Source organism: Fukomys damarensis, unplaced genomic scaffold (assembly GCF_012274545.1).
Source record: "Fukomys damarensis isolate Sample0158 unplaced genomic scaffold, DMR_v1.0_HiC HiC_scaffold_17, whole genome shotgun sequence".
In the NCBI taxonomy this organism is placed as follows: domain Eukaryota; kingdom Metazoa; phylum Chordata; class Mammalia; order Rodentia; family Bathyergidae; genus Fukomys; species Fukomys damarensis.
Window position 1 is genome coordinate 70,813,582 of NW_022900929.1, and position 22,783 is coordinate 70,836,364.

Consider the following 22,783-nt stretch of genomic DNA (forward strand, 5'->3'; position numbering starts at 1 on the left):
CCGCCAAGAAGCCGGGAGGCGGGAGATGCTGCCCGCCGCAGGTCCTGTACCTCCTCTCGGAGCCTGCGGATCTGGTCGCCCATCTCCGCCCGCTGGCGCTCTGCCGTCTCCTGGGTGGCGCGGTGCGCGCTCTCCACGGCTGCGAGCCTGCTCAGCATTTCCTGCTTCTCCCGGTCACGTTCCTCACGCAGCCTCTCCAGCCGCCCGCTGGCCAGCTGCTCCGGGGGCCCCGCCTGGCTTAGCACCTGCTCTCGGTCCCGCAGTTCTCGCTCGTGACTGCTCTTCAGCTCAAGGATCTGGCCGGACAGCAGGCTCCGCTGGCTCTCGGACACCTTGCGGAGGTCTTCCAGGTCTTGCAGCAGCCGCTGTCTCTCCAGCACCATGCTGTTCAGGTGTTCTTTGTACGTCTTCTCCAGCATCTCCCTCTCTTGGGTGAGGACCAGAGAGGTCGCTTTCTCTCGCTGTAGTGTCTCCTTCAGCCGTTCCTGGGCTTCGGTGCACTCCTGGGCCAGCTCATCCTTCTCGAACTCCCACTGGGACCTCTCCTCCCGCCACTGTTCCTGCAGGTCCTGCAGCTCGAGGCGGTGGCGGCCCTCCAGGCTTTGCAGCGCGTCCTCACACCTCGCAGTGACTCTCTCACGGTCAGCCTGAAACTGGGCTTCTATCTGAGAGGCTCTTCTATTACACTCTGTTTCCATCTCTTCCCTAAACGTGGTCAACATACAGCATTACTGAAACTGCCGCCAACTCCCAAAACAAAACACATTCCCCCATGCAGACAGAAGGTTGCCAAGCAAACAACTGAAATGCTTTCTAAACGCGGTCTTAGCTTATTCCTTTGTGATCCATGTGCACTGGCGGGGATCCACCGCTCAGAGCTAAGACTGGCAGCCACAATTAGTGTGCAGACTTACCTCTCCCACGTTAGGGGGAGCTTATGAACCAAATTCCTTAGCATATTCTTGGCTGTACTTTTGAGTTTTTAAACCGCAGTCTTAAACTGGTATCTCATGTTAAGTGATCAAATGCATACTAACCTAACTCCTCACGTGGGAAATACAGTGTGTGTGTGTGTGTGATACAAGGGACTGAACCCAAGAACACTCTACCACTGAGCTGCATCTCCAGCTCGTTTTATTTTTAGATAGTCTCACTGGCCTCCAGCTTGTGACCCTGCTTCCTCAGCCTCTTCAGTAACTGGGTTACAGGTGTGTACCACCACTCCTGGTGTACCATTCCTTCATTTTTATTTAGCACGCAATGTACAATATGAGTCACATTAATCACATATATGAACACATTCATTCTGCTTTTACTTCTTATTTAATAAATTAGCACTATGTCCTTCAGGGCATGAGGCCCTCATACCTGAGATTTCACATGAGAGAGGTAAGCACAAAGAGCCATTTCATAGGTCTAGGCGGAAATGTAACTTTGCCCAGAATCCAGCTTACACATAGGTCTTCTCAGAAAGCAACAGGATGGATCTACGAAGGAATCATTTGGGACCATCCACTTTTTTTTTCCTTCTTTTTTTTTGAGACAAGGTCTCACTCTGCATTTCAGGCTAGACTCCCACTCACTATGGAACCCAGAGTGGCGTCAAACCCACAGGGATCCTCCTGCCTCAGCCTGAGATATGAATCACATCTACCATGCCCAGCTGAGATGCAGCAAAGCTTAATGTCAGGAATGCTTTCCTCTTAAAAAGCAAACAGTTCCAGTAACCCCAAAGCAGGTTCATGTGTGAACTAGGACAATCCTGGTTAAAAATTCCAAAGAGACTCAACTCACCCCACGAGCTACTCTGCAGACTGGTTTACGTGGCCCACGAAACTGACTGGAAGTTCTGGTGCCCCAACCAGTGAGTGCCTGGGCTGCCCTGAGTCCCTCACTTCCTTACCGTCCCTTCTGAAGTTCCCTTTGGTGCTTTTCCAAGAGCTCTCGCCTCAGCTCCTCTTTCTCAAGCTCGTGCTTCTCCCCTAGGTTCTGCAGCTGCTCCCGGTGCGCCCGCTCCAGGTCCTGCAGCAGGCCGCGCACCCTCTCCTCCGTCCAGGCACTGCTCTGGAGTCCTTCCTTCTCCTGGCTGAAGCCCTCCTCCGCCTGCTGCAGCCGGGCCTGGAGCTCCAGCTCATGCTGCAGCCTCAGCTCCTCCCGAAGGCGAGTCTTTTCCTCCTCAAACGCTGTGTGCAGTTGTTTCTTCTCCTCCTCCTGCCTGTGGCAGGTCTCGTGGTGTGTGTCCTTAAGCACCTCCGCCTGCCCCTGCAGTTCTACGATTTCCCTTCTCAGGTCACTTATCTGTTCTTCCAAGGCGTGCCTTCCATGCTCATACTTTTCCTTCACGGTCTCCTGCTCCTTTTCCCAGGTGGCCCGGGCCTCAGCCAGCTGCTCTTCGTGATGGTGCACCTGAAGTCAGAGTGTGAGACCACCATACGATTATTCTAACGCAGGCCACGGAAAGGGAGGTGGTGGGGACAAGTGCTTCTGTCCTACAAGACATTTCTTCCATTTCCTCATTCTGTTTGAAGATAATTTAATTCAAAAGCACCTGAAGTAAGATGCTTAATTCAGACATGGTTTGCTTTTATTTGTTGACTTGGCTGAATTTTACTGGTTTCTGAACAACTCTATTAAGACCTGAACAGACCCTCACACATAGGTATCCTTTAGTTCTCATGATTCCTCTTCAACTGCAAACTGAGGGTCTTAAAATATGTAATTAAACTCAAGTATTTAATGAACTCCTATAAGATATTCTGTGGGCTTCGAGGGATCTCACCAAGTGGGTAACGCAGAGCCCCTGGTATTCAGGAGAAGCCAGTGTAGACACAAGTATGACAACTACACAGTACCAGGCAGAACACAACATATAAAAGGGAAGGGAAGCAAAGAGCTACAATGCGACCGGGCACCCAAAGGAGAGAAAAATGGTATTTGGTTGGGAAATTCAGGAAGACTTCATGGAAGAGGAAACATTTGATATAAACTCTGAAGGGAAGGGGACCTTTGAGGGAAAGAAAGAAATCATAATAGCATGAGCAACAGAGGACACAGCTGGACAAGAAAGAGCAAACCACCCAGTCAGGCTAGAGGATCGGGCAACTCATCCACGGGAGAAACAGAAGACTAGATCCACAGGGTGAAGGGCAGGCAGGCGAAGCATCAGAACGCGTGTCTATTTTAGTTAGGCTACATCAAAAAGGCTTTTTGTTTTATTAAGTTTGTTTGGTTTTAGAAAATTAAACTGGAAATAACCTCCTCCAAGTGTTTAGTCCCATATCCATTTCAGAGGCGCTCTCGAGAGGAAAAGGCCTTGCCCTCAGCCTGAGGAAGTGGGTTCCTGGCAGCTACCAGACACAAAAAGAAATGCAGAGAAAGAGTCGCTCGATGAGGATAAACACCTGGGAACTTCTCATGTGCCAACGGTGGTCAGAGTGCAAAGAAAGTAGGGACGGGACTGGTGGGAAGAACTTACTTGATCCTCCAGCTCCTGTCTCAGGCGACACAAGTCCCTGTGGTGTTGCTCTTTCATCTGTTCGATCACCAGCTCTGCCTCGATGCTCATATTCAATGGATTACACTCTTCAGACTCAAGCCCTGAAAACACAGGGGACCCATGGATCCTGCAGCAGGTGCTTTCACTAACACAACCTGGCATGTGCAGAGGGGCATCTGGTTTACCTGAGGAATAATTTCCAGCCGAACTGCCACAGATGTGAGCTATTAAGAAACAACAAAAGCCAAGAAATCCTTTCTCTTTTACAAGTAGAAGTGAAGGTGAACAGATTCTCTCTTGAGCAGGACATGGGTCAAACCTTAGCGATGCTATCTTTCTGCACAGTAGGTGGGGGTTGGGTGGAAACTGCTGCTGAAAGGTGAGCCCCTCTTCATGCCACACACATGTGTAGTTAGGTCAAACCAACCAGCCCTCTGTCCAGCCAGCCATTCCTAAGTGAAAAACTAGCCAAGGGACTGAATGGCCAGCATACTTGCTGCTGTACTTTAAAGAGTTAGCTTCAAGGGTCAAGATATCCAGCCTATCACTCAACATTTCAGAAGAGTGGGCATTGACACATGAGCTTATCAGCTAAAACACAGGATGCAGGTTAGGAATCTGGATACAGGCAGTATGGGTGGAGTTCTCAACTCGCTCATGAGTTTACCTCTGCAGCTGCCCGTGAGGAATGAAAATGGGCACATTAATGCAAAAAACAAAAAAATTATGTGGACTGTTCTGTAGAAATCCCTTAGGGAAGGGAGACCCAAAATAGCCTTTTTCACGTAGGGACACACAGGCAGATGGGAGGAAGGGGTTCTTTTAGCAGCTGGGGCTCCCTGACTTGCCCTGGGCCTTATCTACTATACTGTGGCACATTTCCAAATGAGAAGCAACACATGGGTGGAACCCACCCCAAGACGGTGCAGCCTCACATACATGTGAAGAGCACACCCAACACTTGGGTGGAAAAGCTTCAGAGATGTAACACAGTCAGATGGCCTCCACCCTGACTAGAGTGAGCAAGCTTAGAATCAGAGAACAGGGCTTATGGCTTCTTAGGCTCCGCTTCTTTAATCCCCTCCTGGTTCTACAGTAAATACACGGCTAAGAGGAATAAATCATCTTCATAAGAACCATACTCTCACCCAAGTAGCAGTGTTGGGCCCTCTCTGGAATTCAAACCCAACAACACCCTAGAAAAGAGAAGCTAGCAGGAGAGAGGAAAGAGCTAATGTGAATGTCCAATGGTTCCCCTTCTAACCTTGTCACTAGAAAGGAATGGATAACCACCCCTTACTTATGTTATCTGCTGTTTTGCAGGAGAAGTATTAACATTTAGCAGAGCCAACATAAGAAAACCAGTTAAGGCTTCTGTGGTCTGTGGCCAGCTCACTCTCCAAAACCATCTTCATACCAATGAGGCGCTCTCATAGAAAGGGAGGGGTCAGCTTGAACTGTGTCTGAATTCTGATGCTCCAAAGGCCTGAATTCTCCAATTGGCAGACAGTTTGTTTGCTTTAAACAAAGCAAATACCCCTGTGGGTTTTTTCCCCATTCTTTTGTGGATGAATATAAAAGTCAGATGAAAATATTCTTATAAAGACTTCAAGAACAAATGTGGAATGAGACCACAAGATAGCTCCACAATAGTGGCGCCAGCCATCCCCCCAACCACCCAAGGTCGCCAGGTTTTTTTTGCAATTTTACATTCAGCCCTGCTTCTAAAAGCATGCAGAGACTCTGAAAAGACGGTGTCTGAATGTGTTTACCCTGATCGGGCTCAAGGCCACTGTTGCTAACATCCAGTTCTTCTGACAGTGAGTTCTTCACGGGGAGCTTGAACACTTTGCCTTGTGCACGATATTCTTCCAACTCAGACTGGAGTTCATCTACTTGGTCTTGTAATACCTGGGGTTTAAAAACCACCACAGGTCTTAGATGGGACACCAGAAGCACAAGCAACAACAACAGCAAAAATAGACATCGTCATTAAAAAAAATTTTGTGCTTCAAATAACACCATGAAGAAAGTAAAAACACATCAAATGTGACAAAAGTTTTGCTAGTTACAGACTTTAACTACAATATATAGACTATTACAACTCAATAATAAATGCAAGGTACTCAATTTAAAAGTGGTCAAACGGTATATAATTATTTCCCCCAAGACATTATACAAATCACCAGTAAATACATAAAAAGAACCCTACATCATTAGCTAACAGGGAAACGCAAATAAGAACCGTGATGACCTGAGCTTGATCCCTGGTATACAAAAACAAAACATGATGAAATGCCATTTCACACCTACCAAGATGGCTGGAACACAAAAGACACACACGGTAGCAACTGTGACTCAGAGACTCAGAGACTCAGAGAAACTTGAACTCTACTGGTAGGAATGTAAGGAGATCGGCCAGTTCCTCAGAAGGTTAAAGAGACTTTATTACCCAGCAGTTTTACTCCTGAACATCCAAGAGAAATCAACTTTATCTCCACAGAAATATGCACACGGATTTTCGCAGCATTATTTATAATAGTATCTACCACCCAAAGGTCCACCGACCGATGAACGCATAAACAAAATGTAACAAACCCATCTAGCCTTCAAAAGGCTGGAGTACCGATCCATGCTACAATACGGATAAGCCTCGAAGGCATCACACTAAGCGAAGAAAGCCAATCATACACTTTATATATTTCCATTTATATAAAAATGTAAAGATTAGGCAAATCTATAGAGATGGAAAGTAGACTAGGTGTTACTTGGGGCTGTGGGAGGGCTGTGGCTAAGCAGAGCAGGGGATGCTTCTGGGGTGATGTGATGGTCACACAATTGTGTGACTGTTATAAGACTGAGTCATCAAGTTAAAACAGGTGAAACATATGGTATGTCAAGCCATTTAAACAAAGTGGATGGATTGGGGGGACCTGGGGGGATAGCACTGAGATTTTAATGATGAATTCATTAAAGATGTTTAAAGCACTCTATTTGATTAAATCCAAAAACAAAGCAGTAGAACTGTTTCATTTCTTTTCTCAAGTGGGCAGATGCATTCCCTGAGAAGGCAGGATGGAACCAACCTTGTAAGAGGTGACTGTTTCCCCCATCTCTGCACTTTTTATCTAGAGCAGTCAGAACTCAAATTATCTTTACTTTGTCAAACAAGTATTGTTGGTTTAAGGAAAAAGACCTCAAACTCCCAAGTTAAGGGAGTTATTCAAAAGAAACAAACAGGTTCCTTAATAAGAATATATGTATCTTTCCTGGTAGGCATCAAGAATGATTTACCATCTAAAGACTTGAGCAGTCTCTGCTTCATTTGCATAGTGTAAATACTGTAAAGGAATCTATTCAGGAAGAGGGGACCCCACACACATTGGGCCTAACTGAATATGATCAATCAGGAAAGGCCACTTAGGAATAAGCACATCAATGTGACATGTGTTACTCTCTTTGAAGCCCCAGGAATTTCTGATCTAGGTGAAGCAGGCTTAAATGAGGTTTGTAGAAGTCCTTGGGGCTCGCATGCTGAGCACTCATCTTCTTAGCTAACATCTGTGGAAGTGCTACTGCCCCTGGCTCTGTGCTAAGGACCTTCCACACATTCACTGGATCTTTGCAGCAACCCCCAAGCTGGGTACTCTTACTTGTGCCATCTCGTCACCGAGAAGCAGTGGCGCCCATAGCCTTAGGAGGCTGTACAGCCAGGAGGCGGGGAGCTGGGATCTCACGCCAGCCCGGCTACATCCCCGATTCTCCCCAGCACTCACCCTGCACTGCCGCTCATACTCGCTCCTCATCTGCGTCAGCCTCTCCTCTTGCAGAAAGAATTCAGCACTGCTGGGATCAAGGTCACCAAACTAGAAGGGCAAAGGGGCAAAGCAGTCGTTTTTTCCCAGTGCCCTCCCTTGACCTATCACATACCAAATGGTCGGGTTTCTGGTGTTACCCTGGCTCGTGAGTATGAAAGCAATGTGGCATTTAAACAAAAACAGCAACCGGAAGATGGGAAGGATGACGGATGTGTTCAACTCAGGCCAGGCAATGCCCCCCCACAGGCACCCCCACTAAATGGTTCCCCGAAAAAGGTAGGACTTCCTCTAGGCACCCAATTACAGTAACTCCCTCACAGAAATGTTCTGGGCATGGCTCCTGTTCTGAGTGAGTGATACGGTGGGCAGCCTATCAGGGAATCCGATGCAGACAGATTCACCTTTTCTGCTAACACGTTGTCCAAATTCCGCTGAAGTTTGTTTGTCAGATTCTCGTACTCTGCCAGCTTCTCTGCATTTTCCAGAAGCTCGTTTTCCAGACGACTGTTTTCCTGAAGAAATTTGAGCAAATTCAGTGTGGCACAGATGAAGAAATAAGCAAACCACTGTACATTTTATATGAAGCATAAATCATTAACGTGTTCACTTGAAAGCTGTAGTATAATTAGAAACACAAATACAACAAAGTTGACATCTATCATCATAAGCCAAAGTCTGCCTTTAAAAGAAGAAAGACTGTAGCACCTTGCTGTCCAGTGTTAGCCAACAATGGCCACCCGTAGATACTGAACACCTGGAACGTGCTTAGGACAAACCAAACTGGGCTGTAAGTGTAAAATATATACCAGGCTTCACTGGTATATACAGCACAACTATGTGTGTGTGTGTATCACAAATACATATAACTCAGTAACTTTTGTATACTGAATACAGTTCAGAATGACAATGCTTTGGAAATACTGGGTTAAATACACTGACTGAAATTAATTTCACCTTTTAGTATGCTATTTGCAAATTTGAAATTACATATGTGGCTTGTTTTATTATTCTACTGGGCAGCATTGCAGCAGAATATGAAAACATGAAAATACTCTCAGTATAAAGGAAAGAATACTGGCTACAAGATAACTCATCCAGCTACCAGCAAGAGAATTCAGAACACCTACAAAAAGGAGGTAACTCTAAAATGATTTACTGATTGTATAGTTTACAGTTAACTTATGAATTTATTTTGGATTTAAGGCTAAAAAAGCTATACATATAAGTTAACAATTTATGTTTAAGTTAAAATAATACATCAAGTGAGACTTGCAAAACTTTTTTTTCCTTCATTTTAAAGGATCTGTATATACAATACTTTTTGGAATGATTTCCACCCCACATTTGTTAAAAAAAAAAAAGACACATGCCATTTGCCATATTTTCTTCTCCAATGTGAAAGGCTGATTGGAAGAATGTTATTTTCAAAGTACATTTTGCCAAAAGAATACAGAGCCAGTATATTTTTAATATAGTCTAAGTTCACACCCTCATGCAGCAATATGGAGTAAAAGAGAATATACTTAAAGCATTAAAAAAAAAACCTACCTTCCCCTAAAATGCCAGTTCAATTACTCTAGCCTTTCAAAGTATATCATCTAAATTTAGATGCTAGAATAACAAGGAGCAATCTGTGTGTCCCAGGACCTGTTGTGCTCTGGAAAGGGACAAATCAGATACTGTGTCTGACCATAGGGAACACTCTGGACTTCAGGAGGGAGCAGATGTGGATACAGCTTGATGCAATAATAAATGTACTATCTCCTGGCAACAAAAAAGTAAATACAGTGGGAATGATAAACGGCTTTGGCCTGCAGTGTTGGGGAATGCAGCTAAGGAACACAAAAGTGCTCTGTCCCTGAGAAACAAAGAGAGCTGAAGGAAAGTGCAGGAGGCAGGAGCCGAGGTTAGAAAGGGTGAAGGATGGGCTCTTTCGGAGGCCTTGACCTCTAGTACTCCGCGGGTGCCAGTACAACTCCAATGACCAGATGCGGGGAGGGGGGATGGACAGAATACAACAATCAGCTGGGGAACCATGATGAATTCAGAGCTCGATCAGAGGCTGAGGAAATGCAGAGCGTGGGGTTAAATCTAAGAGCATCACCACAAGTTAGAAACCGACGAGTGATAATGTGAGGGTAACCGAGAATTTTAACTTCTGGGTCTTTGTCTTACATGGTGGTGATGTTGATAAGGTAGAAAATTCAAGAGATGAAACAGCTGCAAGGGTAGGGAGTGGTAACTGGAGTGTAGAACTTCAGGAGCATTTTGTAATAGCAACAGCGGAAAAGTTCTTTTCCCAGACACCCTGTTTGCATCATCTGATGGAACCCACATTAATGCTATAGCACAGGTGTTCCTAGAGTGCCCACTGGGACCTCAGCAAACATAGTTGAGTGACACCATCATGGTTTCCAGTACATGTTGGTACCCAGATCTAAATGAGGCAGCCTTACTCCAGAGCCTGCCGGTGTGAGAGTCCAGGAAAGACAAGGACCATTTCCTCCACAGAGGCAGAGGAAAAGGGAAGATACAGACCTCTGTATGGCTGGAAGTCGGCCCATCTGCTGAGGATTAGGGGAGCAGCAGGGACAGAGAGGGACACCCAAGGGAGTCATCCAGATGCCAAACAGCACAGCTGCAGGGCATATGAAGAACAAGTTGCACTGATCAGCTCTCTCTACCCGGGGGAGCATGCGGACCCCTGAAATCCATATCCTAGGCAGGGTCCCATGTGTGGGTCCTGACCCAGATGGGTAACTGTGCCCTATGCATCTTGCAGAGCCAGAGTTTCCCATGTGGAATCCCCAGCAGAGACCCAAACCCTTGTACGAAAAAGGTGATTACCTTTAAAGAGAGAGCAAGGCGGTCCCGGATGTAGTTCTCTTCCGTTTTTGCCTTCTCAATTTCCTGCTCGAGTTCTAGACGCTGCTTGCCCACCTGTTGCAGGATCTGCTCTCTTTCTTTTCGGAGCTCATTCTTCAAGGCTGCTATGCGCTCCTTGTACTCTTCATCCAGTTTCCTGGGAGAAGAGGAAACCCCAGGGGCCATCAGATCCCTTTGAAGGTCCCTATGGGGATCCGCCCATAGTGGAGAAAGACTATGATCTGCCTGCCTTTAGGCCTGGCCACACCTAAATCTCTGTAGCCCTAGCTGGGCACAGCGGCACATGTCTGTGATTCCAACACTGTGGGAAGCTGAGGCAGGAGGATGGAACATTTAGTCCAGCCTGGGCAATTTACTAAGCAAAAGGAAATCTGTCTCAAAAAACCAAACCAAAACAAACAAATCAAAATAAGACAGAAATCACTGCAGCTTGGTATGGCTGCAGGTAGGCCAAGTGCCCCTTACTCTGTGCTGGCCCCGCAGTGTGAGATGCCACTGCCCTGGGCACAGGGGTGGGAAAGACACCCCGACTTTGCCCTCCAGGTCGCACCTGAGGTTGTACTCGTTTCGCCTTTCTATGGCTGCATGGTGATCGTCCACTTCCGAAGCCATCAGGGACTTGAGTTTCTCAGCTTTGTCCAGGTCTGAGCGTAGCTTCTCTTTTTCTCTGACCACTTGTTCAACTCGTTCCCTAGAATCAGAAATAAACTGAGTTAATGAGAAGCCGTTTCTAAGCAACAAGTCATCCCAGAAAAGCTCTCACTTGGCTGGCTTCGATGCAAAAACAAAACGAGGACAACTCAATTCCCAAACAAATAGGTATTCCACAGTTCCCTTCAAAAGCCTACACAGCAATCAAAATTGCTCACTTTTCTGCAGTGGAGGGGAGATGTGTGCAGTGGTTCTATAGAGAAGAGGAGCCATGTCTGAATATGGACTAGGGGGACCTTCACGGAAAGCACCTGAATGACTTGTTTACAAGTAGGGAAGGGAATGGAGCAGGTGAACCCTCAGCTCAACTCACAATAAATGCCGGATCTCAGCCTTAAAGCTGGCCAGGGCTGCCTGGTGGATGCCATTCTTGGTGACCAAAAGCTCATTTTCAAGAGCCAGAGTCAATTCTGTCAAGTTGACGTTTCCATCAAGGTTGAAATCCAAGGCCTAGGAATCAGCATATTGCATAAGCTCAAGACAAATCACAAGTTCTTTCTTTTGAAAGGAGAAAAATGTGAAGGTTAGGCAAACTCCAAGAGCAGAAGATAGCCTAGGAAATGGGTGACTCTATTTCTTTAGCGACTGCTTAGGGAAAATCTTCAATCTAGAACACAACTATGTTTTTTCCTAAGGAAAGCATGACAAAGTAATTTGTATTTTTAAAAAACAGCATCTGGCACTAAGTAAATAGAATATAATGCTAATCTTTATATCAATCCAAGATCAATTGAGAACATTTCTCATGTCAATAACTGGCAGGTAAAAACATGGAAAGTAGTTAACAACAGATTTCTGGTTAAAAGAGGCAGGAATAGTTAACTCTTATCTGTGAGGTCATATGAAAAGAATAATCACTGAGGAGAAATCAAGTCAGATCACAGTTTCAAAAAAAATTGAAAATCTCAACCCTTCTCTGACTTGCCATCTTTTGTCCCATTTTAGCTGCCATACCTTTAAGATTTCTTGGCTGTTCTCAATGCCCTCTTCTTGCCAAGTGTCAAGTATTCTCTCCACAGATGCATGGCCCATGCCATCATCCAGGCAGGAGAAGACCCGGAAGCCAATGGTGCTTGTCATCACCGATGAGGTCGTCGTACGACGTCCACTTTCATCAAAAGACTGGAAGAAACAGAATTGAGCAAACTCAGGGCGCTCCAGGCATTTCAACTGGATTCTGGTAAAGACAAACTGGCCAATCCTGACCACAAAAAGCAAAATTTAACTTACACTACTAGGGGCGGGGGAGTCATACACGGCTTTTGATCCTTGTTCCCCAGGAAGTCAAGACCACAAAGATTATTAAAAAACAATTGTTCTGAGGCAGAGTTATTTATGACAGACAAAATGTGTCTCTGCTTTAACACCCTGTTTCTCTTCTGACCCCAATCTGACATCAACAGGCATGAGTAGTGGCCTTCCTAGTCGGTCATTTATGGTCATTTTCAAACCCAACTTTTCCTTCCTAATAGTTGAGTCTTTTTTGTTCTCCTGTGCTTTGTACAATCTCCTTGGCATGTTGCTTCAGACAACAGATTAATTCATTAGGATTTACTCTAATGGGACCCTCTACTTCCTCTTTACCTGCATAGAGAGGTGCCTCTTCAGTTGTCTGTAAGGAGTAGATGCTGATGGTGTAAGGGATTTCCCATTTTTAAACAAACCATAGAAAAAATCCTCTACACTCATTGTTCCATCGGGATCAAGATTGTGAAATACTTCCTCAAGCATCTGGAGAAGAGTAATCACATATTTTAAATCTTCACTAAAAATAACACAAGACCCAAAGTACACTTCTGACCTATAGAAATCAGTACCACTATTGATAAAGACTCCAGAAATATAACTGTCCCTTTACTCACAGTTGACTAAATTTACTTCCTTCCAGTAATGATCTGTCTTCTCATACAAACTAAAGGCCCATTTTCCACATCTCCATAATCTTATGCAATTTAGCAATTCACTGTTTTTCCTTTATTCCACTCCTAGAACAGCTGATCTTTAACATTTTTACATATTATTCTTACACATTTTAAAAGAGCTATTTAAAAAAGACAGCTTCCCAGGGTCATTTGTGGTGACTACGTGATATTCATCTTATACTGAAGTTCTGAAATTGGTAGCCTAGCAGAATTTGTTCTGGGACAGACTGTAATGATCTAAAAGAAAGAGTAAGAAACCTATACTTGGGGTTTAGAACCTTACTTGGGACAACACTGACTGTGTTGGAGTTTTGATGCATTAGCCAAGTGAGACAAAGATTGGGTGAGAAGGTTGGTGTATATGCAATACAAGGATTCAGAGATGTAAAGACAGGGGACTTGTGACTGCCTGTTTTTGAAATAATCAGGTTCTCGAGCAGGGGTAGGTACACACCTATAGTCCCAGAACTCAGGAGGCTGAGGCAGGAGGATTGCTGTCATTTGGAGACCAGCCTGGGCTACACAGTGAGTTCAAGGCCAGCCTAAATTACAAAGCAAGGCCCTGTCTCAAAAAACAAAGCAAAGTAAGTAGTTCTCACATAACAGGGAAGGGGAGACTGGACCACAGCCCTGTGTAGAGGCTTGTCTGGGAAATGATTTGTTTTCTGTCACTACAAAGGAATGAGAAGGGGAATGTAGAGCAAGCAGCATGAATCCCTGGACTCAAAAGACAAGGAAGATAGGAAAAGGCTTCCTAACGGCAGTCATATTCCCTTTACAGTGGACCCGCGAGTTACAACCAGCTTGATATATGAACCACTTGCCTTACAACTGGAATTTTAATTTTAACTTAAAACAAAAGTCTTGAGTTATGACCCAAATGCCAGATGGTCTCAGATATAGATCTGACCCTTACACAGTCCTGGAAGGAACATTCCAGCATTCTTTCCTGTGCGGAGTTCACTGAGAGATCCTGGGCCAGCGGCTCTCTAAGGACACTGAGCTCTGCCTGTGTGCAGGAGAGAGTTTGAAAGACAGCCTGAGCCTCAGCTGACCAACCTGAGTTACAACCAGCCCTTGAGAACAAACTGAGTTCATAAGTCAAGGGTCCACTGTATTTTGTGGGGCAAACTTTTTATAAAGGAATGTGCCCACCATGAACAAAAAAGAAACCACGTGGAGAGCTTGTAAAAATGCAGACTTTTATACAGGACGTCTGAGGAAGGGCCTAGATTTTTGCATTTCTAAAAAGCCCTCAAGTCAGACTCCAGGCCACCGAACAGGAAGAAGGCAGAAGAAGCAACAAATTACTCTTGCTGCTTATTGGATTTATCCTAGCAGACAGTTGGATTCATTCTAACATAGGCCCAAATTGTCTGTCAACACATCCTCAAATTTTTCATATTCATTTCTTAAATCTGGACTATTGCTATGATTCATATTGTCTCAAAGTTGATTTCATTCTTTATGTAAATGCTCAACATATTTATCTCAAAAAAAAATTTTTTTTTTCCAATTCACATCCAATAGGAGACATCTGTCTCCATTCCACAGCAGACTGTAGTTAACCATTCCAAGCAGTGGAAAGCTCTGGAAGATGCAACAGTTTTGAACAGAGAATCTTGTGATCGAATCGATGGAAAGCACCCCGGGACAAGAGCCCAAGGTGGCCAAGATTTCTGAGCATTTCTGTCTCATTGTCATCAACCAAAAGGGCATCTTCCCAGAGGTGGCCCCCAGCGCCATCACACCAAAAGTTACTGAGAAACCCAGGTGCACTGACTCGAGTTACCAGGGTGTATTTTAGTTCTCAGTCCCCCAGTTTGACCTCCTGACCTTGCCCAATGCAGTGCAACTTCCAGCGGCCTTCAACATCCATCACCTGACCCATTTTAACTGGAGGAGAAGGTGAGTCCCGCCAGTTATTTTTAAGTGTGGGTGGGTAATGAGGTGGTGACTGAATGGATGTGAATTCAGAGGACAGAGGGGCAGAGAAGAATGCTGGGCCCCCACGGAAGCTTCAGCAGGAGCTGCATCTAGAATTGCGAGGAGACTCTTTCCCTAGGACACGCTAGGTCTGTGCATGGCTGGTTTCCCGATGTGTAAGTCAGGAAGTAACGTGCTAGAATAAGGGCCACAAACCCACACAGCCCCAGAAGGTGGCGGAAATAACCAAGGCAGGATGGCCTGAACGTTAGAAAGTGGTAAAGATGAGCCAGCTCACCCACAGCTGCTTGCCCTCTCCAAAGGGGCCAGCTGTGTCTCCATGTCTGCAAAATGGGGCTGGATCCCTGGATTTTTAGAAAATCTTCTAATTCTAAAGCTTGTACCACAAAGCTCAATTTCTAAAACATCAAAACAGAACAAATACAGTCATCTTTGGGGCAGATGTGGCATTTAGGGTACCAGTCTGCTGTTTCTGTCCTTACTTCAGAAAGCCAAAGACTGTTACAACCATCGATACAGGCGCACCCATGTTTACAGCAGCGCAGCTCGTAAGGCTAAAGCTCGAAAGCAGCTTATACCTCCACCAGCAGAAGAATGTGGTGTTTATACTCAGTGGGGTACTACTCTGCCAGAAAGGAGGGTAGACCTAAGTCACTTGTAGGAAAATGGGTGCACCTTGAGACCGCAATGGTAAGTGGAATAAATCAGACACACACGAGTAAATATCTTATAAATTCTCTTATACGAGAAACTCAAATTACAGACAAGTTTTCAAAAGCAAAATGAAAGATAGACACCAAGAAACAGGGAGATAGAACTTTTGCAAACGGGAAGGGGACTCGGGTGGAGGAGAGGGGAAGGGAATAAAAAGAATTCAGATATGTGAAGTACACGTACCTATCCCTAACATGAATGTGAACATTATGTACTGCGAACATCCTAATAAAAAAAAAACTCTTAAAGTCAGTGAATCGAATTGTCCTCGTGACACAGTGGAGCGGTGACTCACTGTATCCATACAATGAGGGGTGACACAGGCTGTAATCGCTAACAGTTGTAGAATTCCAGGATTCCAAGGTGCCGGTTAAAAATGTCATCTTGAACTCTACCTCCTCAGTAAGGTACAGTTAATAATAAAATACAATTTTTCTTTAGGAGGAAAAATAAAAACACTACGCCATAGTCCTGTTCAGTAAGCAGCCTGTATTCATCCTCAGACCAGAGGAAAAGTAAATAGGGCTCAGCTGGTTCTGGGTTCGGGCGCTGCCACCACAGGAGAAAAAGCAGCTCCCTGCGAGTGGCTACAGTTTATCCCCAGGATTGTTTTTAGAGAAACACTCCAAGTTTGTGCAATATTTCTTGGTGGAACAACCCGAGGTTCTGTGTGCTGCTCTGGTTTATAAATTAGGAGGGTGAGTTTACTTTTACGACTCAACTGCCATTACTGAAAAAATAAGTCACCCGAGCCATGAAGATGGTAGTCAGTGATGAAGAAGGGCTGCGCACATAAAGAAGAAGAGAAACGTCTGCGTGCTAGGCTCCTTGGAAGGTTTTTGATGAAAATCTTTCTTGGTTAGGAAAATAATAGCACTTCTCCCCTGAGCAAGAGCATGCTGTGGTTTCAGACAGCATCATAACCAGAGATTCTGAAGCTACAACGGTAACCCTACATTCTCTAATCTTTTTAGCTTTTTGAAAGACACATCTTGGAATTAGTTATATTCTTATGTTTCATAGCTATTTCTACATTTGGTCCTGTGGGTCTCCTCTTAATGTTTTTTTTTTTTCAGAAAAAATAAAGCTCAAAGTGATCAAGTAAGACTTTCAGATGCACCCTGGAGATTTTGCTTTGTCTTTCCCAAACAAGCAACCTACTCTTCTCGGTTTCCTCAAGACCAGAAAGTGGTCAGAGTGCCGGGCCGCTCTCCCAAGCTGTCTTCACACTGACATACAAAGGCAGCTAAGGTTGCACTCAGCAAGTTAACTTGTCTTACACGTCACTCAGATTGCGTGAGCACCCAGGGGTGACATGGAGATCTTTCTATAAACCCAAACTTATTCGCCTGGGCTTCAACTCCCCGCTTCAAATCTTTGCTCTGTGACTGACACCTCCAGGGACACGTGTGACACAGGGCCTGCCCTGCGCTGGTGTCCGATGGTCTCGTGGGTAACAGCTTTGCCCCTTGAGGGCAGCTACGGTCAGCGTTTCCTCTCTACACCCCAAGTTTCTCAAACACACAATCTTCCAGAGTCACCTCTGAGGAGAAAATGATCTCTCTCACAAGCTGCCATGTTTCCAGCCTGTGGCCAGCTACGCTTTTATCACCATTATCATCCCTGAACCGAAACACACCGCCAAGCTCACCTCTCCATCGACATTCTGCAAACCGTACTGCTCGCAGATGGAGACTAGCTTCTTCCGGTTCAGGTGACCATCGCGAGTGATCCCCAGATCTTCACAAACCTCTTGCAGTTTCTCTTCTATCCAGTCTTGGGGAGGACAGGACCCACCCTGTGAGGCATTCAAGTCATCTGGGTTCCAAAACCGTAACTGACCTAAAATCAAATCATTTATAAGGTGTGATCAAAAGATACAGTATTTTTTTTAAAAAATTATTATAGTAAAAAGCATGTTGCCAGTAACCACCTCCTACACCTCCCGCAAACACACTTATCCCATTGCCCTTGTCACTTTCTGAAGCAGTTCAGGAAGTCCTCTTTCGTGAGTGTCTTTAATTGTGTTGTCATGGCTGCCTTAATGTCCTGATCAAGATCCTTACCTTTCACGATCCTTTTGACTCTGGGGAAGAGCAGAAGTCTCACAGTGGTAGATCCAGTCAATAAGGTAGATGAGGACACACTAACATTTTTTACAAGCTTGCCATTGCACTGAATGGCACCCGACAGCAGCACTCACCGTAGTTTTGATCATAGCTTATAGAGACACAAAAGAAGACTTCCAGAACTGCTCCAGAAAAATGGCAAAAACAACTGGATAAGTGTATTCAAAGTGAGGATTAATGGCAAGATGTCTCTTACTGTAACAGACTTTTAAAATATAAACATTCACCATATATTTCAATCACTGCTTTTATGTTGTCCCCAAATGAATTACAAAAAAAAAAAAAAGTACCTGTTTACAGAGAAAAGTGTACTCTTTGAAAATAAATATTTTAAGAAAAAGACTATAGATGTTGATCTCATTTTGACCTTTTCCTGCCTCAACTATAGTGCCCGGACTGGTTTATTTACACTTCCTAGTGTCAGGTCTAGAGCATCTTTTATTAAGAAGGAAATAACTTCATGATGAATGTCTCAATATTTACCTGTTCCCAAAATCTTTACATACGATAGTCTGACCTACAGAATTCAACTTGAAAGAATAAAGAACTGTAAGCCGCCTGTTCCTAACTACCTATCTGTGAAAGATAAAGGTCTACTGGAGGACAAGGATCAAACTACTTAAACATCTAGACTATTATTCTCTATTGTAAGTTCCGGCTTCTAAATTATCCACCAACATATTAAAGCTGTAAAGCCATCGCTTAAACATAATTGCGGGCACAATTTTGCATGCCTTGGAGACTTGAGAGAAGCACTGAGCTACTGATCGACAGAAAGTAAGTCCAATCACTGCCGTGTCTGTCTGGAGAGGAGAGAACACGCTGTAATTACACTTCGCACGTTAATAGCAGGTAGGCAGTCAGGGGCTGGAGCCCGGTCGGCTGAACCTCAGCGCCCTCTGGTGGTCAGAGGACCATGCATTCTGATGCTTTACTTTTGAAAGTCGCAAGGGGCGCATTTTAATGGACTACCTATTTAGGTTAGCACTGTTTGCAAATTAATTGGAAAGTCTGTATAGAGAGTAATTAGCCTGTAAGTGGAATTCTACATCTTATTTGCATCTTTTGCGTGCCATTGAAAGCTGGGGTTTTTAAAACTATAAGCTACCACTTGGGAATGATTTTCTGAGGCTGTTGCTCCTAATGTGAATTCCCAGGCAGGCTCCAGCATCAGATGCAGGAAAGCTGACTGTAGTAAGCCAGCAAGGGCATCGCCGGCCCTCATGCAGGCAGCTCTTACCTTCTGCTTCATACTCCTCGCTGTGCTGCGTCTTCCAGTGCTACAGAAGGCAACAGACAATTAGTGCGCTTTGAGGCTTAGTGAGAAAAAAGTCCTGGCTTTTCCTAGGACACTCCAGCCCTGAAATCATCACTGGGTGAGTCACATGATTTTAGGGCCTGCCCATACTTTCACTAAGTGGGTTCTCTTCAGCTACATAAACAGCCAAGAGGTGACTCCTAAGTAGAGACTGGATTTGGCAGGGTCTCCCGGAGGATTTCTCCTCATCTGGCAGTTCACCTATCCAACAGGAAGCCCTATCTCAGCCCATGAAGCCAAGCTCAGGCAAGCATTCAGAATCCATCCACCAACAAGGCTTCAAAAGCATGCATTTATGACTCTGTTTTGCAACAGGTACCTACAGAGTGCTCATTTTACAGAGCCTTAGTAATACATCCATGAATAGAACAAACATTTCCTGCTTCAAGACATGTACAGGCTGATGAAGATATGCTGCAAAGAAAACAGGAAGTACAACTGTGCTGCTTTGGTAATTTGCGGGGGGCAGAGTTGCTTTTTTCCAGGGCCAGACAGGCAAGCATGCTCATGCCAAGCCACACCCCAGCCCCAGGGTAGTGTTTTCAAGGCTGTGATGGTCCCTAAAAGGGATGCTTCAGCCTGGGCAGATCAGGGGAGGATTCCCAGAAGCAGCAGTATCTAAACTGCCCTGACGCAAGACCTATAGACACCTATGTCCAAGTGGACAGAAGTGGGAAGTTACTATTGGCTGAAACTAGAGGCCAGGATGAGTCTGGGGTGCTTGTGGCACAGTAAGCAGAGAGGTGCAACCCCAAAACAGCCATACGCTCGAGTGAAGGATAAGATATATTTCCCCTAAATCGCACCAAAGGAAGTGACATTATCTGAGGTAGACCAGTTGTCTCCTTGTCAGGCTGTTTCTAAGGAGTCTTTTCCAACACCACAGCATACAGCAGTTTGTATACTAGCAAAATCGCTCAGGTGAGGACACAGGACAGGGTGAAAACCCAGCCTTCGCTACACTGGCTAAGCATAGGACAGATCATCTTCCACCAAGCTGCCACAAGCAGGTCTACAAGAGCTTCGATCTCTTGCAAATGCTCTCGCCCCTCCACAATGCCACCCTGTGTTCCCACTTCCCGGAGGTTCAATAACCCCTGGAGAAAATCCTGTTGGAAAAGGTGAGTCCCCCTCTCAAACCTGGGCTGTGTTAGTGAAGATACAACTTTGTGAACGAAGCTGCCTTTGATAATGAGTAACCAGCCCGTTGTCTGGGATGGCTGAACTGGGTAAGGTTCGGGGATTTCTTAGGATCCTGAAATACGCTAGGCAGGAGAGTCAGCCCTTGCCTGCATCTCCAGAGCTTGGATTCCTCACCGCAGGTGGTGTGCTACCTGGAAAACTCTCCAACCAAACAGAGTCTTTCAGTAGTTCATTTAGGTTGATTTGAAATTCTCCTTCAGGCAACCAAAGCACCTCAACTTTATTCTCCACATTCCCTCAGGGTCCCGTCCATCATTTCACAGCTCCACGGTGGACTTGGAAAGACCAGTGGAGTTAGCATGGATTCAGAGAGCTCCCCGAAGCTGAAACCCTCAGCTGACAAAGTTGGGATGGATGATTCTTGTCATGCAGAAGACAGAGAAAGGCCATAAGTCAAAGTGGGTAAATGCACCACCACGGCCAGTTCAGATCACACAAGTGCTGATGGAAACTGAATCAACAGGGTGCTGCCCCACCCCCCTTTCTACATAAAGACAGATCTCGAAAACAGTGGATGTACAAGGCAGGGTGGGTTAGGAGGGAGTGGTACAGTCAGCAGTCCTCCTGGGTTTCCTTGCATTTTTGGCCAGAATTCAACTGTTTCTTTATCTACACCTATCTCATTATTCAATCGATGAAGCCCTACTATTAAAAGCACCCGCCTGCCTGTCCCTCCACATGTATTTCCTCATCCAACAGATCAAATGATTTAAATGCACGTCCTGTGCTGGCACCCAAAATGGTGACGGTTCATCACTCGGCATTTAAACAGCCTGGAATTAAATTCATTAAACACACTACGACAAATTAAATAAAATTTACGATCTAAGAACCACTGGTCAAAATAAAACCTGTCAGGCCACAAGCAGAGGATGACTGTACACGGCAGGAACTGATGGGAGAAATGGCACGTGATCAGGCAGCGAGCCCCAGCCGGGCGGTTCGGCCATTAAGATGCCACCCCAACACACACCTTTCAAACGGCCCTTGGAAACAAGTCCCAGTACTACACCGGATGTGCTGTTGCATAAAGTGGGGTTTTTTTTTTTTTTAAACATTTGCTCATCTACTTTTCAATTCATTTTAAGAGTAAGCAATGCACTGAGAGAACCACGATGCTCTGATATACTGTTAACAAAGTCTTGGGTGTCTACAAGACTGGACGCCTCTCCGACTCACTGTCTAGGACAGAATCTGCCTGCTGCCTTCCTTTCCCCAGTGCCAGTAACAAATCGAATGTGAGCCTCCAGCACAGGCGGAGGAGCCAGGATGCCTGGCCCTGAATCCTGGCTTACCTATTCGGTTGGCCGTAGGCAAGTTTCTTGGCCTCCGTTTATCCACCTCTAACACTGGAATAAAGTAGTAGAAATTTCACAGAGGTCAGGGTAAAGTGCTAGAAGTATGCCTGGATCATCATCGTAAGCACTATAAAATTTTGTTGCTTTTTAATAAGATGTGTGTAATAACACATTTTAAGTTATATTTGCAGAATTTTAAAAAATTACTGTTTTTACTGTTTAAACGGAAAGCATTCAGTTAATGGATGGAGTAGAGAAGGAGTTACTGATGGTATAAATTTGTAAGAAAGATGCCTATCTATGGCAGAGATGCAAAGAAGAAACAGAAAATTCACACAAATGGCTACAAAATTTAAAAATTTGGGGGAAGGGTTCATCTGGATACCAGAGTATAAATTAAAACCAAGAAATCATAACTGTTATTAAATTAGCAAAATATTCAAGACACAACTCCTAACTACCAGCAAGAATAGTTTAAAACAGGCCTGTTTCTATTTCACTGGTAGCTATGTAAATGGGTATTATTCTTTTAGTAATGAAGAGGGCTTTGTGTGTCAAAAGCAGCAGAAATGTTCATTCTCTCTCATCCACTGATTTTACTTGCTATTCAGAGGCAATAAAATCAAAGAAACTAAGAAGAAAGCCATAAGCATAAATATGTATATTACAGCACTTTTTGTAACAATAAAGTATTGAAAAAAAAATTCAACAATGGGGCATAAAGTATAATGATGAATCAGAATGTAGTCATTAAAAATATAATTACAAAAACTGTAGGAATGTGGAAAAACATCCTAATAAATGTTAAATGAAAAAGTATAATAAGAAGGCTGTCTACATCATGATTTATGCTGGCAAAAATACACAGTCAGACAAAGTCCAAAAGGAAGCAGATAATAAAAACAGATATATTTTGGTTGAGGGGCTGTGGGACACAATTTAATCTCCTCTACTGCTACAAATGTCGTTTATAGGAAGTAAGTGGCCAATGCTTTCACTCTTTTGCACAGCTGCCTTCAAACTCATAAAGTAATTCCTGTGTCTGGGGGTGGGGATGAGGAAGCAAGTTCTGTCTCTTCCTCTGGTAAGTAAGACTCAGCGACATCCTTCCACCTGGGGACAGTGGCGGGTGGAGGAGGCTTGGCGGGAAGCCCAGGTGCTGTGCAGGTGGGCAAATGCTGACACCAATGCCTCAAGCACTTAGAGGGTGTGGAAAGATCTGACCCTTTGATGTGAGCCCTGCCTTGGGACTGAGACCCTACCAAAGGGAGAAATTATGACACAGTTCAACCCCACAGTGCCCGGTGTGGCACAGGCTTTTTTTTTTTTTTTTTTTTTTTT

At 44.8% G+C, this 22,783-nt stretch overlaps 1 protein-coding gene across 8 annotated transcripts in view; it reads right to left on the bottom strand.

Annotated features, from left to right (window-relative positions):
- Positions 1-22,783, bottom strand: part of Nin (ninein) — an 85,010-nt gene that overhangs the window by 29,074 nt on the left and 33,153 nt on the right. For 3 of the 8 annotated variants that reach the window (XM_033765175.1, XM_033765176.1, XM_033765177.1), the window contains exons 4-16: positions 18,864-18,903; positions 17,146-17,336; positions 12,496-12,642; positions 11,866-12,033; positions 11,225-11,361; positions 10,751-10,891; positions 10,162-10,336; positions 7,716-7,826; positions 7,273-7,362; positions 5,269-5,407; positions 3,476-3,597; positions 1,904-2,406; positions 84-705 (exon numbers count right to left, since the gene is read on the bottom strand). In XM_033765175.1, the coding sequence (XP_033621066.1) occupies positions 84-705; positions 1,904-2,406; positions 3,476-3,597; positions 5,269-5,407; positions 7,273-7,362; positions 7,716-7,826; positions 10,162-10,336; positions 10,751-10,891; positions 11,225-11,361; positions 11,866-12,033; positions 12,496-12,642; positions 17,146-17,336; positions 18,864-18,903 (2,586 nt within the window). Of the gene's footprint in view, positions 1-25; positions 706-1,903; positions 2,407-3,475; positions 3,598-5,268; positions 5,408-7,272; positions 7,363-7,715; positions 7,827-10,161; positions 10,337-10,750; positions 10,892-11,224; positions 11,362-11,865; positions 12,034-12,495; positions 12,643-17,145; positions 17,337-18,863; positions 18,904-22,783 lie in introns of all 8 variants that reach the window. The other 5 variants (XM_033765179.1, XM_033765180.1, XM_033765181.1 and 2 more) reach the window with 3 other exon arrangements.